Below are 27,874 nucleotides of genomic sequence, written 5' to 3' on the forward strand. Positions count from 1 at the left end.
CGAAATATTCGTCCTAGACCCCTTATTTGGTATGCCAAAATTCATATCTCGACGAGATAAAGCGATTTAGCGATGTGTGTCCTCCAATAAAAATTGTAAACAAGCTTAAGGCCGTAATTATGGACCGATTGTAACGATTTTTTTAAGGAGGTTGGGTTCGGGCCAGAGTAGAAATGATTAGTTTTTGCTGATGATCGTGAAATGTTCAGGGAATGAAATGGACCAAAAAAAAATTTTAACCAATTTTGTAGCGGCTCTGCAGGTCAAAATAATAACGCGCAAAATTTTAAACAAAGTTTGTGTTTATGATGAAGAAGAAGCGTACAAACCGACGAGAAGATCAAATAATACTTAGCGGGTTAAATGGACTGAAACTTTTGTGTGAAATTGGTAAAAATTTCAATAACGTAGCGGTTAAACAACGGAAGTAGTAGTACTACATAAGTGGGTTTCATTACATTTTAGTTTGTGTGAACTAAATTTTCCTTTCCTGCTACAAAAATGTCTTTGTCATGCTGGATAACTTTTTGGGTTTGGTCATAAGTATTATATATTACATCTCTGATATTTGATAATTACATTTTCACAATCATTGAAAAGAAGTTCCGTGTAGAGCGATTGTCCAGGGATAGTGGTATAGGGTATCCCATGGTCGGCTCCGTCCGACTATAGGCTTTTCTTACTTGTTTTTAAATACCATTTGTCCATTTGTAATCTTGTTGTCATAAACTCAATTTTTATAAAATATTTACTTTAAAAAACATTTTTGGGAGTCTGTAAAGACATGAGTTTAATATAATTTAATGAAATTAATTTTTAATTAGTTAATTAATTTTTTAAATCATATACTTTTGTGAAATTAAAGTTTGTTTGTTGTGTTTTGTTTGTTGTACTTTTAAAAACCACAGTTGTCTGAAATCCAAATATTATTTTTGTTTTTATACACGTGTACTAAATTAGTACTAATTTATTAATTTTTAGCCAACATCAGTAATTCTTAGAGGTAGTTTACACTATCTATCAATGTCATATGGCACGAAATAAAAACATTCCATATCTACCCACGCAGGCCCTGTGGAGACGTAATTTTATTACAATTTTGTTGGTGTGGACGCACAAAGTAAATGGCGTAAGGAAAATCCCCAATATTGCACATATTAGCGACTATTTAATGATGGAAAATTTCATGTCATATGACATTAACATATAGTGTAAACTACCCCTTACAATTATCCACTGTAACTGTTTATAACACACACGCACAAACTATTTTCGTCTGTTGTGTTTTCAATCAGAATAAATGTTCTGAGTTTGAGTACAATCAGATCACTTACTTCACAACGAAAAATCAAAATAAATAATAATCATTCTGGATGATCGTCCCGTTTGAAGCAATCAAATATAAGTTTGTAAACAGAACAATCAACTTCATTCAATTCTAGTTAGATCACAACATTTTTTTGTTTTTGTGAGCGACTCGAATAAACAATTTACAGTCGATGGTTTGATTGAGTTGAATTAGTTTTTTGTTATGAGTGTTCGATCATACACAATCACACTCAAAGCCAGTCTCTGCTGTAAATAGAGCCGCTAGGAATACCTTCGGTAAAAATTTGCAAAGGATCCTCGGCGAGACCCCTCACCGCACTTAAAGAAAATGCTGAGCATTTGTGTGGGTGGTACCCTAAGGAGCGGACGGACAGCGCCCACTTTTGATAACCATAAACCACGGACGTACATTGCTAAATCGATTCCAAATCTTCTAAAACAGATTTCGTCCAAACATACTTGGGGTCTAAAATCATTGTTTCGATGAGGCACATTTATTTTAGGCGAAACATTCAAGATTTCGAGTAATGACTGAATGTTTTGCTAACCAATTATCATGCACAAATGTTCACAAAAGACCGACAGCTTGACAGATAATTAGTGGAGGCCTTTATACACGGCGGTGTACACAAGCCCAGATTCGTAGATCATTTTTAAAGCAATAGTTTAGTCTCCTTCGTTTTGTTCTAATGAAGATTTATTTATGGGTTACTTAGTCTTTTTTGAGCGGCACATGCTAACTCACTATCTTCAATGGGCGTTAGAGACATCAGTCAACTTAAGGCAAGGTTTTTTAGAAAAAAGTTTATCTTATTTTCCTAGGGACTAACAAAAACTATATTCATCTGACGACTTAGGTCTCCGAATTATTTACATATACATATGTATACACACGAGTAGTGTGTATTTCATATCCTTTATGAAAGAAGTTATATGGCGCTAGCAGTAGCATGTCAATAGCCCAAGGTGATACTCCCAGCATACCTTACTGCAAGACACTACCTAGGTATTTGTTATTGTTGTTTTTATTTACTACATATCCCTTTTATGTTTATTAGTATTGTTCTTGCTCTTGTTATTGTCGTCGTTGACATGGTTGTCCATTAACCCTCTGGGTGTCCTTTGTTGTGTAAATTGTGGAAAAGGACAAACATTCATTCTTCTTAATTAAGTCACTTGAGTGTTGTTTAATGGCTTCATACGGGCTGGACGGGCGATAAGGGGGTAAAAGTATAAGTAGTAAACATAATGTTTTTGTCCTAGATGTTGCTGTTGTTGTTAGTGTGTTTTAGTTAATGTTTATATTATTGTTGTTGAGCCCTGTCCTAAATACTTTGTTGTATTGATTACTATCAAACAGCTGGTAGGTTAGTTGATTTAGGACCACGGTTGTGTGTGTTGTTGGAAATAAGTATAAATTGGTTTTGCGACATTAGTTATTTTGAGGTGAAGGTCAATTTGAAAGGGTAGATTTTTAAAATGGTTATTTGGAAATCGTAGAAATGGTTAATGGAAGGCAGATATATCAAAGAGAAATTGTGGTGGGTGCCACAACAACTTTTATTTAAAAATCGAAACAGGAAGTTGCTAGTTTGTTATCATTATTAGGTTTTTGGAAACCTTGCTGTTTTAAATTTTGCCATTGAAGGAAATATAAACTCCTCACATGACTGTGAATCTTTTGGACAAATGGAAAAAATTTACCAAAGGAAATTATAGCAACTGAGAATAACATTAACACACCAAGTTTTTAGAAGCAACATCAAATAAGCAACAACAAACGTTTCATATCTCCAGACCATCTATGTATATCTTCACGGAAAAGATCTAAAACACGCACGACACGAGACTTTGAAATGTGTTCTCACACATTCGCCTAAATGTTTTTTTTTTTTTTGTTTTCTGGTGGATACAACGGTTATCGGTGGGTGGGGAGAAATTTATGATCTTCTAGCAGCTACGCTTGCTGGTGGGGAATTTTGTGGCGTTTTGCTCGATTCTTTGTTTTGTCTTGGATGCTGTTTAGACACTCCGTTAGCACTCTTAAAAAAATGGAAAACTGTTTATTTTGTTTTCGATAAAATAAAACTGCTGTTTTTATTGTTTTTTGTTGTGCCAAGCAGCAAACAAGAAATAGCAGAAAACACACACCATCTGAAAAAGGGAAATAAATTCCTTATTGGTGAGAGTATATGAAATGCCACTTTATCGGGTAGCCTCAAATTACCAATGGATGGCATTATTATCATATGAACAAACACTTTGTTATTGTTTTTCCATAGGCAGCAAAATTTTAATTGAAAATAAGCAAAATGTCAAATCTTCAGTTAAATCCGCCAAGAAACACACTTTATTTTTTATTTATTTTGTATACAATATGTGTGTTCGTTTACTCAAAATTTGTACAAATTGTTACTGGATGTTGTTCGTTTACTCTACAGTACAATGCAAAAGACCTTAGCCGATTACCAGAAGTTACTGAACTTGTACGAATTTGTAGAAATTGTTGAGTAAACGAACACACCCAATATTGATCCATTGGGTATCTATGTACAGTCAGAGTCAAAAGAAAGTTTACACCTCACAAAAAGTTGTTAATAGCATAATTACACCGGTATAGGGATATACTAAATATAAAATGTAAATGCAGTTTTTTTAAGTGTTTAGTGGTGAATTAAAATCCACAAAATATTAGGCCTTACATAAGCTTAATTATGAAATAAATGAAGTTTGATAAAATAACCCAAAATTTTAAGAGTCAAAAGAAAGTTTACAATCTTGCCAAAACTAAGAAATTTTGTAATCCTTTAGCTTGACATGCCTTTATTTAGGCTTTTTAACTTATTTTCTTCCTATTCGAGTGTCTAAATAGTAAATCCACCAGTATTTTGGGGAAATCCGGTGGTAATACCCCATTGGATCCGTAGTACGGTTTTCGGGCAATTTTGGCAAAAAATAGGGCTTTATTTAACTTTCTTTCAAATTTTTTCGGTAAGTACTCAGTGGATTTGAGGTCTAGAGACTACAATGAGTGATCCTAGATGCATGGGAGTAAAATATAGCAATTTGTTATTTATGAATATGGGCTAAGCTTTCAAAGCCCTGCCCAAATGTCAGATCCCCCTTTGGTATAGGCCCCATTTCGGTTCACTAGGATCAGTAATCTCGTGTCAATACAAGTATCTAATATTGTTCTTGTATCCTTGAACCCATACAAACCATTTCTTTGAACCCCGCTTCTGTCAGGTACCCGATGAACATATATAAGACACTCTATCAAGTTTGATTCTGTATACAACATTTTCACCGTTAAAAGCTTCGTTCATGTTTTTCGACAGTTGTGGCATATTTTGCGACAAAATATATGAAAATGGTTATGAAAATAGAAAAATACATTTTGTGGAAAATTATGAACGAAGTTTTTAACGGTGAAAATGTTGTATATAGAATCAAACTTGATAGAGTGTCTTATATATGTTCATCGGGTACCTGACAGAAGCGGGGTTCAAAGAAATGGTTTGTATGGGTTCAAGGATACAAGAACAATATTAGATACTCGTATTGACACGAGATTACTGATCCTAGTGAACTGAAATGGGGCCTATACCAAAGGGGTATCTGACATTTGGGCAGGGCTTTTTAAGCTTAGCCCATATTCATAAATAACAAATTGCTATATTTTACTCCCATGCATCTAGGATCAGTTATTGTAGTCTCTAGACCTCAAATCCACTGAGTACTTACCGAAAAAAATCGAAAGAAAGTTAAATAAAGCCTCATTTTGTGCCAAAATTGCCCGAAAACCGTACTACGGGTCCAATGGGGTATTATCACCGGATATCCCGCAAAATACTGGTGGATTTACTATTTAGACACTCGAATAGGAAGAAAATAAGTTAAAAAGCCTAAATAAAAGCATGTCAAGCTAAAGGATTACAAAATGTCTTACTTTTGGCAAGAGTGTAAACTTTCTTTTGACTCTTAAAATTTTGGGTTATTTTATCAAACTTCATTTATTTCATAATTAAGCTTATGCAAGGCCTAATATTTTGTGGATTTTAATTCACCACTAAACACTTAAAAAAACTGCATTTATATTTTATATTTATTATATCCCTATACCGGTGTAATTATGCTATTAACAACTTTTTGTGAGGTGTAAACTTTCTTTTGACTCTGACTGTATGTATGATGTGCCGTGGGGGGAAGTGTAGTATATTTAACACATAATAAAAAGAGTTTCCCTCCCCCAACTCCTGGTCGAAAACAATGTCGGCATAAAGTCTTGTGACAAAATACAGATGCTTGGCCTAGAGATTTATGGACTCGGGGTTTTACCCTCAATGTAGAAATAAAGAGTACCACATGAGTTTTGTTGACACATTAATAAAATATGAAATTTATTACCAAAGGTCGGGTTAAGTTTGATTGGAAATCGGTGTTAATGGTTCTTTGGGGTAACGGTTCTTTTAGGGTAATGGCTTCCGTTTATGAGAAACAAAAAAGGGAAGCCCAGAAATGTTTTATATACAAAAAATTAATGGATTTATTTTATTAGACGATTAAGACTTCTGGCATCAGTGATCACAAATCTGCATTTCATTTAGTTGTAAATGTGAACAAAGTGTTAGCTAAATGTAATTTGTAGCATAAATGAAAAATTCAAGGAATAAACATAAAGAGAGATTGTTTTTATATTTTAAATATTTTATATTATACATTTTATATCTTATATTTTATATTTTGTTTTTTATATTTTACATTTTATAGTTTATATGTTATATTTTATATTTAATGTTTTATATTTTTTTAAATTTTGTATTTTATATTTTATTTTATATTTTATAATTTATATTTGATATTTTATAGTTTATATTTTATGATTTATTAAATATTTTAAATAAAGAACGCCTTTTTACATTTAAAATTTTCTCTTAGTTTTGTATTATTTTTATTATTAAATACTCTTTAATGAAATTAAACATTGTTCATTTTCTAAATTACTACCTTTGTTGAGTAGAATTTTCTAAAATTTTACCTTACAAATCATTAATATAATGAATTATCCCAAAATTACTCTCCGGAGGATACTCATATTCTGTTCAAGTATATTAACCAAAATGTTTTGAACACCAAAAGCATAACTTAGGTTACTGCTAGTATTTATTCAAAAGTCCAATGTCCTTCATTCTCTCACACACACAGACGAAAGGAAAGAGGTTGCAATGGTTGTAAAATTTCTTTTAAATAAATTTATTACCATAATAAACTTTATTATTATTATTTATAGAATACGAAGTAGAAGTATTGTTCTGAGGACTACTAATGCTAGTAATTTCTGGTAGTAGTTGTTGTAGTAGTTCTTTGTTGATCTTATCCAAATGTCCGTAAGCCTTTTGTTGTACAACATATTAATAATTACCTTCTCCTGATAGTTGTCACTGATTAAGATAAGATGTACCGTTTGACAGATCATTATGCTGTTTTAGACTCCACATAAACCCCATAAATGTCGATATGTTTTGAAAAAAAAATTCAAGATTATCTATGTATTTTTTGTGAACCACTTTATGCTTTAAACTTATTCATCCCATTTTTCTCGATGTATTTTTTGAGCTGATACATAATTTCCTATTTTTCACTCATTAAAATCTCATCACAGATAATCTTTCCATTGCCATTTCAGTAAATCTATAAAAATGCCTCGTGTGAATACGAAAGTGAAAAACAATTGTTTCTCATTTATTGATTGATATTCCTCTTACTGTCATCTTTTGAGAGCCATTGTATTCTCATCATCGTTTAATATTCATTTACGATGACGCTCTCGCCCTGATGTGGTCCATCGACTTGTTGCTATTATTAAATTTTTTATGCGATTAAATTTCAAAAGTGCGTTATGAATTTTAATGGAACATTAAATTACATTACGAATGCTACACTCACTACTACCCGCCGATGCTGCTGACTGCTATCATCAGCTAACACTTCGTGCGTATAATTGACGTTGAATTTTCAAGTGTTTCTCTTTTCGCTACTGTAAATGCCATTACCAGGAAAAAAGGAAACAAAAGAATGAAGTCAATAATTTAGTATTTGGTTTATTGAACTCGCTTCAATATTTTGCAAATTATTTTAAATTTGTTAAAATAATTTAAGGACATTATTCATTGTTCAAGGGTGCCACCGTAGTGCAATGGTATGCACAACTTGCACGCTGAGTGCCCGAGTTCAATTTCCAGGCCAGGTAACATTAGTGTAATGTTTGGCTGAGTATTTCAGTCATGTAAAACTTCTCTGCAAGTGGTGTCTTAAGACATGCCGCTAGGCTTGCCGGCGATAAACAGTAGGTCCCATATCATTAAGCTAATATGAATCGGGGTCACTCATTGATATGGAAGAAGTCTCCCTTGTCCCTTCTGCGACGTTTTTATACCCTCAGCATGTATGCTAATGAGGGTATATACTAGGGTTATGACTTTTTTACGACTTCATATCCCTGTATCATAGCGTGAGGAATTTCTAAAATCTTAATTATAAAGTGATTCGACAAAAAAAGCTTCCGCTCAAAAAGCTTTTAAAGTTTTTATTTTTCAGAACTTTTGAATATTTTTTGAAGTCACTATAAGCAGATATTTAACTGAAAACAATGTATAGGAGTACACGACATAACACATAACCGTTGGTTTCTCACCATTTCATCGTCGTATTATTACATACATATGTATATATCATTTTATATTATATATAACATCATTTCATATATTAAAAACATTAAAAATGGTTTGTGCGGGACTTTTTCAATATTAATATGAAATAAAAGTTATGTTAATCATTAATAGGCAAAAGGTCATTCATTCGTGCAACAGGAAACTATTTATTAAGAATTTTTTTTCATTTCATATTATTTTTTCAAGAAAAAAAAAAATCAAAGTGGTTTGTGCGGAACCTCTTTTTATAATAATGGAATGCATGTTATTTTAGGCATTAGTAGACAAAAGTTCATTCATTCTCACTACAGGAAATCATTTTTGTGAAAAAAAACGTCAAAATGTCCTTTCATACGGGCGAAATAATGATTTTAGACCCCAAGTATGTTTGGACGAAATCTGTTTCAGACTATTTGGAGTCGATTGAACAATGTCCATCCGTCTGTCTGACTCGAACGCACGATAACTCTCGGTTTAACCGATTTAGTCCAAAATTTGGCTTTCGTGATATTTTGCCCAAACTTTGTTAAAGTTCGAAGATGGGTCATATCGGCTCACTCCCTCGTATACCTCCCCCACAAAAGCTCAAAGTCTTCCGCAAAAATTATGCGCATGATAACTCTCGAAGGGATTAGCCGATACTATACTTACTTACATACTTTGCACATCGTAATATTTCTACCAGACATAGATAAAGTTCGAATATGGGCTATATCGGTTTACTCCTTTTGGTACCTCCCACACAAAATTTCGGAAAAGTTCAGTTTAAGTCCTCCTCTTGAATCCTTTTTAAGTTTGTTGTAACAACTTGTATTCGCTGCCCCATACGATGGTGTATTCCATACTTCCTGCGAACATGTCCTGAACGCTGCAAAAACCCGCTATGGCACCATGTGTTGTGGATGGCGCGAGCGGTAACTCTCGAACAGATAAACCGATTCGATCCAAAATGTGGCAATCGTAACATTTGGTCCGAAGTTAAATCAAGTTCTAAGATTGGCCTTATCGGTCCATTTCCTTTGGGTACCTCCCCTACAAAAGTTCAAAACTGTTCCCTAAAATGGTGCGCACGATAACTCTCAAAAAGGCAGTAACCAATTTGGTCCATACTCTGGACATCGTAATATTTCTACGAGTCATAAATCAGGTTAGAATATGGACTCTATATGCCAACTCCTTCGGATACCACCCACACCAAATTTACGAAAAGTGCAGGTTAGGGCCTCCTTTACGATGGTACAAGTTTTTTCAGTGGGAAGTCCATACATCCTGAGAAAATGAGCCGTAAACTGTAAAAAACTCTACGGCCAGCATGTCTAGTGGTGCTGGTGCGCACGACACCTCCCGAACCGAATATTGCGTTGGTCCACAATTTGCATATCGCAATATTTCTTCGAATATTAGATGAAATTCGAAAATGGTGCTTATGGGGGAGGTAAGTTCGAAAATATTCACTAAAATTGTAGGGATGAACTTAGGAACCGATTTGGTCCAAACTTTTGATCTAGAGGTAAGTCCGAAAGGAGGTAAATTCGAAAATATTCAATAAAATTGTAGGGGTAAACTAAGGAACCGATTTGGTCCAAACTTTTGATCTAGAAATATTTTGTCCAAACTTAGTTTAAGTTCAAAAGTGGGCCCTATAGGTCCATTCCTTAGGGTACCACTCAACATTTTTGTTAAAGTGCGGTTAAGGGTATATGCGAAGATACTTTAAAATTTTTTAACGAAGGCACGCCTAGCAGTCTTTTTTACAGCGATATGATGTGCTTTGTGACAAATCCATTTTTCGATAGGAACATTATAATAGAGAGGAATGACTCCCAAAATAAGACACACTTCCAAAATGGACTATGTCTGCCCATTACTTAAGGTACCTCCTCCAAAAGGGATACCTCTGTCGGCAATTTTTATTTATTTATTTTATTTCTTTTTTTTGTAATTAGATCCACTGTTTATGATACCTACAACACAAACAATTTACTCTGGAAATGTCCAAACACTAACTTGTCATTTATTTTTAAAACTAGGGATCTGTAGTGCGATTCTCCAACAAATTTTTTGTGTTACCGACAAAAATCGGTAAAATTAAAACGCAAAATTATGAATGAAAAGTTCAAATAAAAGTTGACAACACTCTTGCTATCGGTAGACATTTACGACTGGTTTTTATTCGTCGCTAACTTACCGAAAACATCGGCAATTACAGAAATTATAAGCATTTTAATTTTACCGACAATTATCGGTAACTCAAAAAATTACTTAGAGAATCGCACTACTGTTCACAGAACATTTTAAAAAATGGGACCTGTACATTTAGGGTCACCACTCCTATTTTTTATATGCTGAGGGTTTTAACTTTCAGCAAAACAGACTGCTCTTGTTTACTCAAAGGAGAAAAGTGGCCTGTCGATTTATTTATTTAAGAAAATCAGACTGTCTTAAGGGAGGAGAATAACATACTAAATATTGTTTACTCTATAACCTTCCTAATTTTCGTTCGAGTTTTTTCGATACCAACATCAATAAACAACTCAATTTCTTTAACGATTTCCACTTCATTGGAAATATGTTAGGCTAAATGGTTCTATGACAACAAAAAGATAATAGACCCCTTAGTGATTATATCCGGCTAATTTATTGCCAAAGAGTTAATGGCCTGGCTTTTGTTTAGTTTCCTTGCATGTCATCTAAAGCAGACAAATCCTCTTCAAAACTACTTGAAACCAGACAAGGCTAAACACAAATCTTTGTTTGTTTTATCTTATTATATTTCTTACCTGGTGGTCCTGGAGGTCCGGGTGGACCTTCAATAATGCCTGTTGGAAATTCATCACCATTGATTGTTGTGGTAAGGCCACGATCTCCACGGTCTCCTTTGTCACCCTGGTAAAATCAGAAAAAGGATAAAGAGAAAACGGACAAGTCAATTTTAGTAAATATTTAGACACACAACAAAAATTAAAGACAAAGTAAAGAAGCATCGAGGCATAAAGAGTATTTATCTAAGGTCATGTAAATATCCTGAGAAATGTAAAAAGGTACAAAGAAACATAATGTAAACAAAAGGAAAACAATAACAACAATAGTCTCAAATTAAAAACACACACAAAGCCACATGTAAGTGATGTGATGGGTGTAGGCAACAAACCATAAACCATGACAACACAAAAAGGGACAGTCATTTATATTAAAACATTGTTTTAGTATTTTTTGCATTGTTTTGTGTATAATGTCCTTCTCGGTGTGTTGTTCTTTTTATACCCTCCACCATAGTATGGAGGGTATATTAAGTTTGTTTTTCCGTTTGTAACGCATTGAAATACTCATTTGCGACCCTATAAAGTATATATATTCTTGATCAGGGTAAAATTCTTAGTCGATCTGAGCACGTCCGTCCGTCCGTCCGTCCGTCCGTCTGTGGTAATCACTCTAGCATCCACAAAAATTGAGATAGGACGCTGAAATTTTGGGAAAATGCGTCTTTTGTTTGCAGGCAGGTCAAGTTCGATGATGGGCTATATCGGTCCACGTTTTGGTATAGCCCCCATATAACGGTACCCCCCGATTTACGGTATTTTGACGTTTTTAGCTACATTTTCAGACCGATTTGGCTATAATTTAACATTTAGGGTTCTTAAGTATCAATAAACTTATATAACAAAAGATGTGGACATAGGTCCACGTTTTGGTATAGCCCCCATATAACGGTACCCCCCGATATACGGTATTTTGACGTTTTTAGCTACATTATCAGACCGATGTAGCTATAATTTGACATTTAGGGTTCTTAAGTGTTAATAAACTTATATATTAGGAGTTGTGGACATAGGTCCACGTTTTGGTATAGCCCCCATATAACGGTACCCCCCGATTTACGGTATTTTGACGTTTTTAGCTGCATTTTCAGACCGATGTAGCTATAATTTGACATTTAGGGTTCTTAAGTGTCAATAAACTTATATAACAAAAGTTGTGGACATAGGTCCACGTTTTGGTATAGCCCCCATATAACGGTACCCCCCGATTTACGGTATTTTGACGGTTTTAGCTACATTTTCAGACCGATGTAGCTATAATTTGACATTTAGGCTTCTTAAGTGTCAATAAACTTATACAACAAAAGTTGTGGACATAGGTCCACGTTTTGGTATAGCCCCCATATAACGGTACCCCCGATTTACGGTATTTTGACGTTTTTAGCTACATTTTCAGACCGATGAAGCTATAATTTGACATTTAGGGTTCTTAAGTGTAGCTAAACTTATATAACAAAAGTTGTGGACCTAGGTCCACGTTTTGGTATAGCCCCCATATAACGGTACCCCCGATTTACGGCATTTTTACGTTTTTATCTACATTTTCAGACCGATTTAGCTATCAATTGACATTTAGGGTTCTTAAGTGTAGCTAAACTTATATAACAAAAGTTGTGGACCTAGGTCCACGTTTTGGTATAGCTCCCATATAACGTTACCGCCCGATTTCAGGTATTTTGAGAATTTTACCTACAAGTTTTAACCGAATTATCTGTAATTTGAACATTTGACATTTGAAATTCTTAGTGGTCACCACACCTCTCCACCAAAAATTGTCAAGAAAGCCCCCATATAACGGTACCTTCCGATTTTCAGTAATTTGATGATTTTACGTACAATATAAAACCGAACAAGCAGTAATTTGACATTTGAAGTTCTTAGTGGTCACAACACCTCTCCATCAAAAATTGTCAACATAGGTCCATATTCGGATATAGCTCCCATGTAACGGTACCTCCCAATTTTCAGTAATTTGGCAATTTTAGCTACAATTTTTTACCGAACTAACTGTAATTTGACATTTGAAGGTTGTAGCGGTCACCACACATCTGCATCAACAATTTTCAACATAGCCCCAATATAACGATACTTCCCGATTTTCGGTACTTTGAGGATTTTACTTAAAATGTTTAACCGAACGTAGGTCGACGTTTTTGTATAGCCACAAAACAAACCTCCCGATTTTCCGTACCTTAGCTTTATTTTTTAGACGAACTTTCTGTAATTTGAAATTTAAAAGTCAACAAAAATTCTGCAACAAAAATTGTTCATTTAAGTTCATATTTTCGTATAGCCCAGATACCTCCGAACTAGCTGTTAATGACATTTGAAGTTCCCACGTTATGTACCGATTTTCGATATTTTGAGGATTCTAGCTAAATTTTTTAACCGAATTAGGAGTTTTTTGACATTAAAGGCTCCCATCAAAAACTCTCAACATAGACCCATGTTTTATTATAACCCCTATATAACAGTACCTCCCAATTTCTAGCCCACCAAAAATTGTCAACAGTTAGATATAGGCACCATAAAAAAGGGCCTCCCGAATGAAGCATTTTATGTACATTATCTGACATTTTAACGTACTCACTTAAAGTTGGGGACAGGAATGAATATTTTATGGTGGAGGGTATGAAAAGTTCGGCCCGGCCGAACTTAATGCTTTTTTACTTGTTTACATTGCATTTAGTTTAATATTTTATTTAAATTTAAAATTAATTTTTAACATTAAATTATCACCTACCTTAAGTCCCGCAGGACCAGGAGGACCGGGTGGTCCCACTGGTCCGGGTTCTCCTGGAGGACCGGCTGGACCAGCTGGTCCTGTTTCGCCTGGTGGACCTGTTTCACCATTCAGGCCAGGCGAGCCAATATCGCCAGGGGGTCCTGGTGGTCCTGGAGGACCTGGTTCGCCGGGTTCACCCTAAATAAAAACATTTTTTAACAATTAGTTAAATTTCCTTGAAAAAAAGAACAAACCCAACTACAACTACTTAATATAAATTTCGAAATTAAATGTACCAAAAGCCAAAAATATAAATTTCATACCAACATGCAAAAGGACACACTAGTCGGAATTGGTTATAGAGAACTTTAATGGAAACTAAAAATTGACAAGGAGAGACATGATTTTCTTATTCCAATTTCTTATTACAGAAAAAAAATACATAATAAATCCATCTAAAAATAATTTTGTTCTGACGAAAATAAGAAAATTAGGAAATATTTTTCAAAGTTCTGAAACGGTAAATATGTCGGTACCTAATCGAATCCTCCCTAAATACATACATATGTATATGTCCACGTACAGATAAGTTCTTACTGATATGTAGACAGCATGTAAACACTCAGAAATGTGCTGCTCTTCTCAAGGCCTTATATACATAAACATATATACCCAGCAAAAATACTCATTACAAATTGACCTACTAACTCATTATTTTAGCAAGGGCATGTCACTAGAAATCTGTAGCTATTTTTGGACACTAAAAAGTAGATAAATAAGTAGTCACTCTCGGGTTACTTTAAGTCGTCACTACTTATCTAACTACTTATTTATATACTTTTTAGTGACCGAAAAATAACTACTGATTTCTAGTGACATGCCGTTGTTAAAATAACGAGTTAGTAGGTCAATTTGTAATGAGTATTTTTGCTGGGTATATATGGCCGGTATGTTAACATCTTAACTACAGTGAAAACATTTTTTAAAATTTTTGATTTTCATCCGAAAATATTTCTTATTATTTTTTGTTTGATTCGACAATTGTGAAAGATTACTAAGTTGCTGTAATTAACATGCAAATATCCCAGTTTTTTTAGAATATTATCCCAGAAGAATAAATAAATCATCGAATTGAGCAGCAAGTGTTATCTTATTTACATATTACATTTCCTCAAAGTTCTTTATAACCATAACCACAACTGTATGCATACCTTTTTTCCAACTCTACAACTTACCTTTAATTGTATTACAGTTGCCGTTGAAACATTAACACCGGCTTCTTGTAAACCCTTTTGTTTTGTTTAATTTGATCGGATTTATGTTTGTTAAGAGTGTTAATTAAGTGTTGTTTATGTTGTTGTTATTTATTTTGCCAATTTTACACCAAAAATTATAATACCAAAAACATAAAAATAGAAAGAAAAAGAAAAAATATAGCAATAAAAATGATTGAAATTAGAATGGAAAATTAAGTTAGTTATATAAATAAAAATAAAATTTAAGGATACAATAGGATAGGAAGGAACATATAGGAGAGATGAGGTTTTCCGATTATTCAAAAATCACAAGGTATGGAAAGGGAAACAAATTAAATGTGAAAATGAACAAAATAAGACTAAACTCAATAAAACATAAAAAAAATATTGGTCGCGAAATTTAAAGACACCGAAAGTAGATAGCCACAGCATTCGTTTCGATTCAGTATTAAAAATTCATTTCCCTAAATAAATTATGTACTCGAAAAATATACAGTTGCTTGATCAAATTATTTTTTCGTTAGGAGCAGATGAGACATTAATAGAACTTTGTTGAAGGTTACCGAGATCATGCCCAACCCTAAACACATCCAACTTTGCTGAAACGTTGTATGTGTTAGGGACCGCCCATGGCAGGTCGTTTTGAAAATTTAACAAGCAAAAAATTACAGTCGGCTTTGCCCTCAGCCTATGTGAATTGAAACTTTCATCAACGGACAGATCGAATGTATTTAGGATCTTTTTAGAATTTTGTGGCCCTTTTTGGACATTTGAACTTGCCGACAAAAATGTGGATTAAGATTAAATTTCAACAGTGTTCCTTCAAGTACCTCGAAGGAATGGACCGACATAGTCTATTATGGAAGTGGACCTTTTTGGGAGTCATATCTTTCCCACTAGTCAGGCCAAATTTTGGACCAAATCGGTTAATCACTCTCGAAGTGAATCACTCTCGTGCTCTTCAGCTACGAGTACTACATATCGTCGGTGTCATGCTTAAGTATTCCATACGCCATTTTTGACTTTTTGAGATGCAGGTGGTTTCTAGGGTTTTCCGGTATGCTCTTTCTGAATTTCTAGTCGGCTTTCTACTATCTGCTCTAGTTTCCGAGATATTCATGCCTCGACGGGAAAGCAAAAACTTTTTTCAGTTATCAAATTAATATTTTAAAAACTTTTTTTTTTGTCACTTTGTTCCATGTGATTTACAATATTTCACATTTGTGTCATAAGTGCGGATATGGAACAAATCGAAGAAAATCCTTTTTTTAAAAAAATCTCTATAACTATTATATTCCAATACATATTCCTCTAAATTTTTGCAAATATGTTCTATATACTATTACTAATATTTCAAGTCAAAAATATAAATATTTGCTTTATCCAGCTCCACACACTTGTGACGCAAAACATTAAAATGCGATTATCTCAAAACAGACAAATGGCGTATGGAACACTTAAGCATGATACCGACGATATGGTGAAATAGGGGTTTTTCGAACTTTCGGGTTGTTTTCTCAAGAAGTGTGGACTTGCCCCTGAAAAACCTTTTACCGTTGCAATTAAGGCAGCGAATGCAAGTTGCTTCAACAAAAATCAAAGTGATTCGAGAGCGGGTCTTAAAGTGAACTTGTCCGAAATTTTGTGCGGGAGGTACTCGAAGAAGTGGACAAATATAGTCCATATTCAAACTTTTTCTATATTTGGTAGATATATTAAGATTTTAAAAGTATGGACCATATCGCTCACTCCCTTCAAGAGTTATCGTGCGCACAATTTTTCCGAACATTTTTGAAGTTTTGTGGGGGAGGTACCTGCAGGGGTGAGCCGATATGGCTTATCTTCAAACTTAAACTAAATTTGGAAAAAAATATTACGAAGGCCAAATTTTGGACCGAATCGGCAGATCCGTTCGAGAGTTATCTTGCGCTCCAACCACTACACGCGTTGTCATAGGGTTTTTGTTTTACACCTTTTAGGGTATTTTCTCAAGAAGTATTGACTTGCCCCTGATTAAACTGGTACCGTTGCATGGGGGCTGTGAATACAAGTTGTTATAACAAAAATCAAAGCGATTCGAGAGCAGGTCCTAAACTGAACTTATCCAAAAATTTGTGTGGTAGCTATCCGAGGGAGTGGACCGATTGAGTCCATATTGAAACCTCATCTAAGTCTGGTAGAATTTTTACGATGTGCAAAGTATGGACGAAATCGGTTACTTCCTTTAAGAGTTATCGTGAGCACAAACTTTTCGAATAATTTCGAACTTTTGTGGGAAAGGTGCCGGAAGGAGTGGACCGATATAACCCATCTTCGAACTTAAACTAAGTTTAGACAAAATATTACGAAAGCCAAATGTTGGACCGAATCGGTTGATCCTTTCGAGAGTTATCGTGCGCTCCAGACAGACAGACGGACGGGCATTGCTAAATCGACTCCAAATTGTCTGAAACGGATTTCGTCCAAACATACTTTGGGTCTAAAACCATTATTTCGGTGAGGCACATTTTGCCCGTATGAAAGTGTATATACCCTCGTTAGCATATATGCTGAGGGTATAAAAAATAGTGCAGTAGGTTGTGCTCGCGTCCCTTAGTACAACGGTGAATTTGTTCCGGGTTGTTTCCATACTTCCTGAGATAATAGCCGAAAAACCGTGCCTGGTAATCAGGACTGGTAATCCCGATAACTTACGAATTGCCATTCCGATTTGGCTGAACCTTTCTTTCAAATGTACCATGAAAGTGATCCAAAATTTCTAAGAACACCTATGACATCAATGGCTGTTCGAGGACAATTTTAAAATTTTTACCGAGAGTGGTCTTGCGATACTGCGATATACTCTTTTTGTGGCAATGTCATGCTTCCTGACATGATAATCCAAAAACTTTAAATAACAATGAGCAACATTTATAAGGTAATATTTTGCAAACAATTTGAACTGATGATTTGTTGAAATTAGAGACCCAAACGACAAAACCCTAGTTGGGTTTTGTTGTGTCAGATCCAACTAGGATTTTATGGCTCCATCTAAACATGGTTAAATATTGACTTTTATAAGGTATTCTGGGCTATATCTCTGAAACCAATGCGAATCTTCTCCTGACCTCTGAAGAAAACTTGGAGATAAGAACATGAAGAAAATATTTGGAGAAATAATGAACTCGAAAAAACTGAATTGTAGAAATATATAAAATATATATAAAAATTCAAATTTTAGAATATATGTATATGAAAATTACATATTTCCAAAACTGTTAACATTTTCTTATTGTTATCTATTGGGAAAATATTCGCTCGAATGTAATACAGAACTCCTCAAAACATGTCATTGTTGTAAAATGTCATGTATTTTATGCATTCATTAAACACGCTATGTATGTCAAATTTCAGTGAAATTTGGAATGTGTGACGGAATTGTGCCTAGAAATAAAATTGCCAAATTATTTATTGAAATCGGTTCAGATTTGGATATAGCTCTTATATATTTTTTCAAAAAGTTAATTCTAGTCAGGTTTAGATGATCAAATCTGAACTGGATCTGACAAGACAAAACCCAATTAGGGTTTTTGGAGAAGCTGTTTGCATTTTCAGTGTTGCACAGTATAATCGTCCAAAGTTCAGAGTAATTCCAAGCTCTGTCATGTCTTGGAACGCCTTCGACCCTGTGGAATGTGTCGATCTGCTATTCATGGGTCTTTTATGGGATTTGTTATAGAGTGATGTCTGATATAGAACAAATCAACAAGTCAGGTCTTAGAACTCATTACCGTGGTGTCTCCTTTTTGGTACCCGGGATATTTCAGATTGAGCTTCCAATCGTTGTGTATGGGTTCCGCCATTCAATATTCGCTAAAATTCAGTTCCGCTCCTGTTGCCTTATTTCTCTTTACTCGATTAATCGCTTTTCTGAATTCACTTATAACACCGTTGTGTGGTAGTAGTCGTATGGTATGGTAGTTTCCTCTACATATCAATGGGCTAATATGAATAGAAGAGAACTCATTGATATGAGAGAAGCCCCCAGTGTCCCTTCGGGGAAGCTAGTGGGAATGCACATACATTTTCCGGCAGTTTGAAAGACATGGTTATACTTTGTTATTGCACTTCAGTACAAGAAGTTTTATCTTCCAGCAAGTGGGCAAGTTTTGTGAAGTTGACGTCTGCAACATGTTGTTTGCACCTTCTAGACGTCACATTTTTGTTCTGTGTTAGATCACACTTTTTGAGCCACACTAAAAAGATTTGTTCCTTTGGTTGATATATGGAAATGTTTCGAATCGACATTCGCTTCTCGGATTGAAGCTCTAAACGTTCGTCCATTTTAACATTTCAATCTTGGTACTTTATCTGGTGACAGAGGAAAATATGGTACTGCTCAATATAATTTGTTTTTGCAGTCCTGAAGTCTATAAGCCCGATGGCATTTTTTCCAATTATAGCATTACAATTTCTTTGTGCACTTGTCTTAGGGGCTCCTAGATATTACTTTGGTATGTCCATATTATGTTTCCCTTGGGCACTGATATTACTGGGCTATTTAAGTCAAAACGCTAACCAAAAAATTTGGTTCACCCAAAAAAGGAACCAATATATTTACTAAAAGTCCACAAATCTTCCATTTTATATAGACATATTATTTTCAGCTTCCTCAAATATAATTAAATTCATTTTGGCACATCATTTTGTTTTCAATTTTATGCAATATAGTTTTCATTATTTTATCATTATCAACAATAAGCAGAAAAACAACTCTTGAACCCTTTCCTTTGCTGTTTCTGCCCACTTTTTGATATAAATTTTGACCCCAAATTTCCTTTTTTCTTGCAGCCATGGACTAATGCCGGCCGGCCTTTTGTTTATAACCAACCGCATTGTTGTATCTAGTCTGCTTGTGGGGGAAAAGTTAATGTTTCTTTAACACATTGTTGGTTGATTCTTTTTTTCTTTTCTTTTGAGTAATAAAAAAAAAAAATTATAAACTTTGGGTATTTTTTACAAAACGAAGAAAACATCAACAAGAATATCAAATGGAAAGAAAATAAAATTACCAAAGTTTTTTGTGTTTCTCCTTTGAGCCTGAAACGAATGAAGTGTTGTTGGGAAAACTCGCACTTGGTCATATTGTTCTTTGGTGTTTATTTCGGACTCAACATGTTTTTTCGGGCAAGTTTAATAATTTTCATTTTTCTTGGAGAACTTCGTTGTTTCTTACCTATGAATGGTTATTTTTTGTATATAACAGTAATAATTTAATGCCCCAAAAACTTGAAATTCACTTGTGGGAGATATTAAGCCTGAAATTCTCAAAAGTATTTAGCAATAATTGTAAACTCTTCTTTGGTATACATCCAAAAAAGAAGAAAACTTTTTCACTGTGTGCGTGCTATCTTTTTAAAAGTTTTTGACATTTTCGTTTTGAAAGGCGTTTGGCCATATGCAATCTAGGTATTTATTTTGTAATTTCAGTTTATTTAATTTACTCGAAAGAATCCAAATTTTATTAAGAAGTAATTTTGCTCAGGTAAATTACCAAAGTTTCGAAAGGGAATGAAGAGATGGACAATTAACGAAATAAAAACGATTTTGCAAAGGTTTGTTTTTCCATTTAAATACAATTAGGATGCCTAAAAATATCATAGCAGGATTTAAAAACCTATACCCGGAGGAGAAACTTTTGTTGGAGTCAAATGGAGTAGATAATATGCTTGGGAAAGGATATAAAATATAATTTGAATACGAAAATGGCCATGTCGGTCCTACAAACTTTTTCGTGCCTTTTAAGTTTTTATATCCATATATGTATGTATATTTTTTGTATATACGGCTGCGAGAGTTTTTAAGTATGTTTGGAAAATTTTATTCAAATGGACTACCCAGTCTTTCGGGTCAATATAAAATTGGAAAAGTTTGTGTTTCAATACAAATAATTAAGAGAACTGATGAGGATTTGTTGCTAAATCTTAAAAGTTGAATAAAAAAATAATATTTTTAACACTTTGAAAAAAAAAACAGGAGAAAAAATACCTTTAAAATTTAATTAAAAACGTAAATGTGAAATTTAAATATTTTTTTAAATATTTGGAGAATTCCATAAAATTTCCAATCTTCTTACCTCCGTAATAGACCTTTAACAATAAATAAAAAACTCTAAAAATCTACTTTTCTAAAAAAAGAAATATAGCGAAAGAAAAAAATAACCAAATTTCTACTTAAAAAAACAACTTTCAACTACAAACATCAAATAAACACTTTTGCAAAGATTTAAATACATAAAGATTGGAAAACTCAATTGTTAACATTTGTCAATAGATGGAATTAAGCTCTGTTGTTACGATATCATAACAACATTCTGTTAAGTAGTTAACCATTTTTGGCGTTTTTAACCGCCAAGTTCATATTCAATGAAATGGAAACTGTTATGGAATCAAAAATGTTTGCTTTCCTACAATTTGTATAAGCCGAATTGCGCTTTAATGGGGTTTTTATCATTAACATACCCCTGTTGTTTGTAAAATGTTTATATACTTTGATTCATAAACATTTGTGCATTATCCATATTTTCCAGTCTTTACAGTTCTATGTCTTTGACTTATGTTAAAGTGTTGGAAAAAAATTTGCTTTAAAAGAAATACCTTTACTGCGACTATTTCCGCATAGCCTAAAGTACCGCCATGTAACGTTGTTACCGATCGTTTTAGGCCCTAGATTAGTTGGCGTTGGTGGTAAAATGGGATGGAGGGGAAACATTTATTGTTAGAATCACATTTATTTATATTTATTTTTTAATAGTAAATTCCAACCATGGAGATACGCAAACTTACCTTTACTGTTTGGAAAACATCAATGCCCGGATGACCAACATCTCCTTTGGAGCCCTTCTCACCCGGTCTGCCTGGAGCACCTTTTTCACCATTAATGCCATTTATACCCTATAAAGAATTGTTAAATTAAAGAAATGTATTAAAAATGATTAATGATTTTGACATTAAAGCAAGTAAAATAAGTAAGAAAATAGTATATTCGGACTACACCACTACATTAGGGTGTTTACTTATTTTCAAATTCAAAAATTCTAGGGTCAATGGAATTTCGCGGTGTTATATGAATTTAGCGAGAACAGACTTATAATTTTGTTTCCACATTGTGGTGTGGGGTATTAGAAGCATCGGATTGGCTGACAGATAAATACCCGTCAGACTATGACAAATAGAAGAGATGCAAAATATTTTTCAAAAGATTCCCAATTAATATCACACGAAAATTATTAACCAAATTTGACGCCGCAGAATGAAGACCAAAAATAAGAAGATACGTGTCCCGGCGTTTTTCCTTATCACTTCCACTTTCACAGTTATGGGTCACTAAAGGCCTTAGGCCTTGATCTCAAAAGGCATCATTTTGTTAGGCTCATATCTTCTAAATCGCTAACAATTTGGATTCACTCGTGAAAGCAAGGTAGTAGCTCTCATCTTAAAGAATAATAATTAGGAACACATAAAATCCATTCAGCCTCATCTTCAATGTCAAGATAGTCAAGGTCCAATTTCCGTTAAAATTTGATCTCGGATTTTGGTCTACATATATTAAACCGATCAAAATTGAAGCAAACAACCAACTAGAAAAATGTTCCATAGATCTCAATAAACAACTTTCCAGAACATACAAGCTCTGTAGAAACGGTTCCTAATGACCAAAATAGCAAAACAGTTGCGATATTTATCCTCTTTTCTTGGTTTCTGCTCCATAGATACTAAACCGTTCAAAATTCAACGAAACCATCAGCCACAATAATGTAGAAATGATATCATCAAACAACTTTCTTGAACATACGAAATGTCTATGACCAGTTCTTAAATGTGAAAATAGCCAAAAACTTTTGAAACATTCGATTTTTATAGTTTTTTCTCCGATTCCGGTCCACAGATACAGAACCACCCAAAAATTAAGGATACAGTCAACTACAAAAATATACCTAAGATTTCGGTAAACAACTTTATAGAACATATAACGATTCTAGGAACGGTTCATCAAGCTCAAAATTCGATTTTTTTTAAATCATTCTTTCCTGTTCGGGTCCGTAAATAACAAACCTTTCAAATTTCCTTGAGTTTTGAACAGTTTGTTATTTCCAGAACTAAGCAATGGGAAACGTTAAAATGATTTTATTGTTTGCGAATTTCATTTTTGTAGTTGACTGTATCTGTGTGACGTAGGGGATGGAAGATACCTAAAAACGGTCCTGACCCGTTTTAACAGGGCAAAGTCCAGGATTTATCTTGCTCCCTCTTTCATCTCAAGTGGACACTGACCTCCCCGTGGTGTCACCTGGGGAACTGCCTTTAACACCCGTTAAAGGTAGTGAGCTAACACGCGCCGCGCGTTCGCCCATAAGAACGTTAAAAACTTGGGTTTGGACGTCGGGTTAGTAACCCTCCCCTAGAAAAAACAGCCTACTATGAAAAAACGAAAGAAAAGCTGACGAACCCCGCAAACCATGATCTGCGAATCTGAACCTGGAATGTTCGCACTCTTTATAGAGAAGGTGCAGTCTTCGCATTGGCAGACATACTTGAAAAGTACAAGGCCGATATTACTGCCATACAGGAAATACGATGGATTGGGAAAGGCGTCACAACAACACCTAAAATTATAGCTGCCATGACGTAAAGCATGAGTTTGTAGTTAGTGGGAGACTAAAACATCTGGTATCCAGCTTCACCCCAGTGAATGAAAGACTTGCTGCAATTCGAATAAAAGCTAAATTCTACAACATCAGCTTTATTTGCGCTCATGCTCCCACTGAAGAAAAGGACGAACAGACCAAAGATATATTTTACGAGCGCTTAGAAGAAACATATGACCGTTGCCCTGCCCATGACATTAAAATTATTCTACACGATTTTAATGCCAAAATTGGAAAGGAGAATATCTTTGACCCAACAGTCGGATATTTCAGTCTCCACAGTGAAACATCTGACAATGGTACGAACAGGTAATCAAATTGATCATGTTGTGATAGATGGAAGACATTCATCGAGCGTGTTGGAAGTACGATCGTTCCGAGGCGCAAACATTGATTCTGACCATTACCTTGTTGCAACAAAGGTACGTACCCGTCTAAACGTTGCAAATAAAGCACGAACAGACACAACGCGGAAGTTTGACATCGATAGGCTGTAAACACAACAGATATCCACAGCATATTCCACTCAACTAGCCCAATTGCTTAATGAAAGCACTCCTCGTCCTGATAACATAACAACACAATGGCAAAATATTGCCCACTCCATGCAAACAGCCGCAAAATCCATACTTGGATTCCAGAGACCTCCACAAAGGAATTCATGGTATGACCAGGAGTTTCGTGCTGCTACCGAAGAGAAAAATGCGGCATATACTCGTAGAGGTACTTTACAATCAGTAGCAACGCGTAGCGCACGAGAGAGATATCGGGAGAAAATGAGAGAAGAGAAACGTCTTTGCCGCAAGAAAAAGAGAGAAATAGAAAAGCGGGAGTGTGCAAAAATCGAGATGTACAGGAGCCAGAATGAAGTCCGAAAATTCTACCAAAGAGTGAAACATCAAACAGATGGCTTTGGTACAGGCACATCCTCCTGTAGAGACCAGCAAGGTAATCTGGTAACAGATACAGATAGCGTCCTCAGGATATGGAAGGAACATTTCTCCAATCTGCTGGTATCCAATAGTAGCGAAGACGATGATACCACAGATCCAATCCCAGAAGATGGTATAGAATACCACCCGGCCAAGATGAGGTAAAAACAGCAAACAACCGGCTGAAGAATAACAAAGCAGCAGGAGCCGATGGCTTACCAGCCGAGCTGTTTAAAACCGGAGGCGACGCTCTGATAAGGTGTATGCATCAGCTAGTTAGCACCATCTGGCAGGAAGAACGCGTACCCGACGATTGGAACCTGAGCATCCTGTGTCCCGTCCACAAGAATGGAGATAAGACTGTATGCTCCAACTATAGGGGCATAAGTCTTCTCCCTATTGCCTATAAGATAGTGTCACGGATATTGTGCGAACGACTAAAGCCAATGGTCAACAAAATAATTGGACAATACCAATGTGGCATTAGACCTGGCAAGTCCACCATTGACCAGATATTTACCCTGCGGCAAATCCTCGAGAAGACCCATGAGATGCAGATCAAAAAATATCACCTTTTTGTCTATTATAAAGCAGCATTCGACAGTCCCCTCCTATCAAAGGCATTCCATGCAATGTCTGAAATTGGTATCCCCGCAAAGCTCATACGGCTTTGTAAGATGACTTTAACTGATACTAGGTTCTCAGTTAAAACTCGAAAGGACCTCTCCGAACAGTTCAGTACCAAAAGAGGTTTCAGACAAGGAGACAGCCTTTCGTGTGACCTATTCAACATTTTGCTGGAAAAGGTAATACGAGATGCAAATGTCAAAAAATATGGCACAATTTACACCAATAGCCACATGTTACTTGCTTATGCTGATGACATAGACATCATGGGACGATCAGTAAAGGAAGTAACTGATACCTTTAGGAAGGTCGAAGCAGAATCTGCGAAAATGGGTCTGGCGGTAAACGGCGAAAAGACCAAATTAATGGTGTCGACGCGCAAAGCGCCCATAGAGCTCGGACCAACTGTGGAAGTTGGTACCTATAATTTTGAGGTAGTTAAAGACTTCGTCTACCTCGGCACTGCCATAAACACAACAAACAACATCAGTTGTGAAATAAGAAGAAGAATTGTATTGGCCACCAGATGCTACTATGTAAGTTACTTAAGTAAGCAATTAAAAAACAAAGCCGCATCTCGCCAAACAAAAATAACACTATACAAAACGCTGATACTACCCGTGCTAATGTATGGCTTCGAAGCATGGGTACTTGCGCAATCAGATAAGACAGTGCTTGGTGTGTTTGAGAGGAAAATTCTTCGAAAGATCTACGGGCCGATTTGCGTTGACGGTGAATATCGACGCCGTATGAACCACGAACTATATCAGCTATACAAAGACATGAATATAGTTAAACGTATCGAGATGCAACGATTGCGTTGCCTAGGCCATATCATAAGAATGAGCGATGATAAACCCGCTAAAAAGCGTATGAATACAAGCCACATGGCGGTAAACGCAGAATCGGCAGGCGTAAGCTTTGATGAAGCATACAAGTGGATGAAGAAATACAAGTGGATCCAGAAAGCGAAGCTAAAACAGAGAATTGAAGATCTTTTCTTAGTTCGGTCTATAGAACAAATGTTCTGTAATGGGCCAGCTAAGTAAGTAAGTTGACTGTATCATTAATTTTTGGGCGGTATCTGTGGACGGGAATAGTAAAAAAAGTATAAAAAAGTACAATATAACAAAAGTAATTTAAATGCATTTTCTTTTTTATACTTACCGGTTCACCTTTCTCGCCTGGATCACCTTTCTTGCCACGTTTCCCCCGTTTGCCGGGTGGACCTGGTGGGCCGGGAGGACCTGAAATAAATAAGACCACACGTTAAAAATTTGTTAAATATGTAGGAAACTATTTTTTTAGTTGTTTAATCAATTTATTTCACTCTATATTTTCCGTCCAGCATAACTTCCGGTTTATTATTAAAAAATTTACATTTCATCCCAACGGGGGTGAATTTGGCAGGTTTGCCAAAGCCAAAAGCCCCCATTTGTATTTATTTATGCATTCATTATGCCACAAAATGCCGGGAAAGTTTTACTATCTGTGGAGTCTGGTGTCGAAGTGCAATGACATAACAAGTGTTGTTGCAACGACATGTACAACAGCAACAACAATGTGTTTTTGGGATGTTTTCCAAATGATATATATGCAGTGGTAAAGTTATACTTTTTTCTATAAAATTTAAATGCAAATTTAAAAGATTTAAACTTTATTTTATAACATCATAAAATTACGTTAAAAATTTAATTTTAATTAAAAATTTATTTTAAAAAATTGAAATTTATTTATTTTAAATTTTGTTTTAAAAAATTAAAAATTAATTCTAAAACATTTTTAAAAATGTTTAAATTTATTTATAAATAAAATTAATTTTGTTAAACAAATGTATTTAGAAAAATTTAAAAAAAAAACTAAATACTTGAGAACCATAGAAAGCAATTAATCTTTTTAAACACTTTTAAACCGGCGTCTACTAATGCCAATATTGGCAAGACAATAGCAAAAATACAAAGCTTTTTCACAAATACATTTATAATTTTTTAAATAAGTATATAGAAAAGTATGAATGTATTGCTATTGTCTTGCCAATACTGTCTGTGTGTACACGCCTAGTAACATTTAAACATTTTTATAACATTATAAAATCACCTAAAAATTAAAATTTAATTAAAAAATTCAAAATTCCAAAAAAATTTAGAAAATTTAAAATAAAATTTAAAATGATTTTAAATTTATTTAAAAAAATTCAAAAAACTTAAATATGTTTTAAAAAACTAAAATGGTTTTTTTTAATTAAAAGTTAATTTTAGAAAATGTTTAAATTTATTTATGAATAAATTGAATTTATTTAAAAAATATAATGTATTTAAATTTTTTTAAATTTATATAAAGAACTTCAACGTTTCACAAAAAATAAAAAAAAAAAATTATACTTGACAACCATAGAAAAGCAATTAATCTGTTCAAAACAAGTTTCGTGGTTTCAGCGACAATGGCACGCCGACCATAATCAAATATTGAACGCTATTTGCTTTTCTTGATAAAGATGTCAATGATTGTGTTATTTTTTTCTGATTTACTTTTCCCATTACATACGAGTTTTTCCGTAGTGGGTGTCCTGGTCGTAGCTACTGTTCTTGCTGTTGTTGTTGTTTTCATTGATATTGTCTATTAGTTGGATAATGTGACAACATAATGATGGTAATTGAACAATTTCGTTGCTAATGTCTTCTTTCCAAGTATTTATTACCAACAAAACACCAGACAACAACAGGAACAGTTCTTATCCTCTAATAGACAAAAACACCAGTCGCCATCATATTAAACTTAAATGAAAAGTTC

The 27,874-nt window shown here is 34.5% G+C and overlaps 1 protein-coding gene across 1 annotated transcript in view; it reads right to left on the reverse strand.

Annotated features, from left to right (window-relative positions):
• LOC141392123 (collagen alpha chain CG42342) overlaps nt 1-26,335 on the reverse strand; it is a gene marked incomplete at its 5' end in the record, with an annotated part of 158,389 nt that extends 132,054 nt beyond the window's left edge. The window contains 6 exon segments of the mRNA XM_073965078.1: nt 10,820-10,925; nt 13,602-13,781; nt 14,819-14,872; nt 21,475-21,543; nt 21,664-21,771; nt 26,252-26,335. Of these exon segments, the coding sequence (XP_073821179.1) occupies nt 10,820-10,925; nt 13,602-13,781; nt 14,819-14,872; nt 21,475-21,543; nt 21,664-21,771; nt 26,252-26,335 (601 nt within the window).
• Between the last annotated feature and the right edge of the window lie 1,539 nt (nt 26,336-27,874).

This window comes from Musca autumnalis, unplaced genomic scaffold, assembly GCF_047663935.1.
Source record: "Musca autumnalis isolate F117 unplaced genomic scaffold, ASM4766393v1 scaffold_1, whole genome shotgun sequence".
In the NCBI taxonomy this organism is placed as follows: Eukaryota; Metazoa; Arthropoda; class Insecta; order Diptera; family Muscidae; genus Musca; species Musca autumnalis.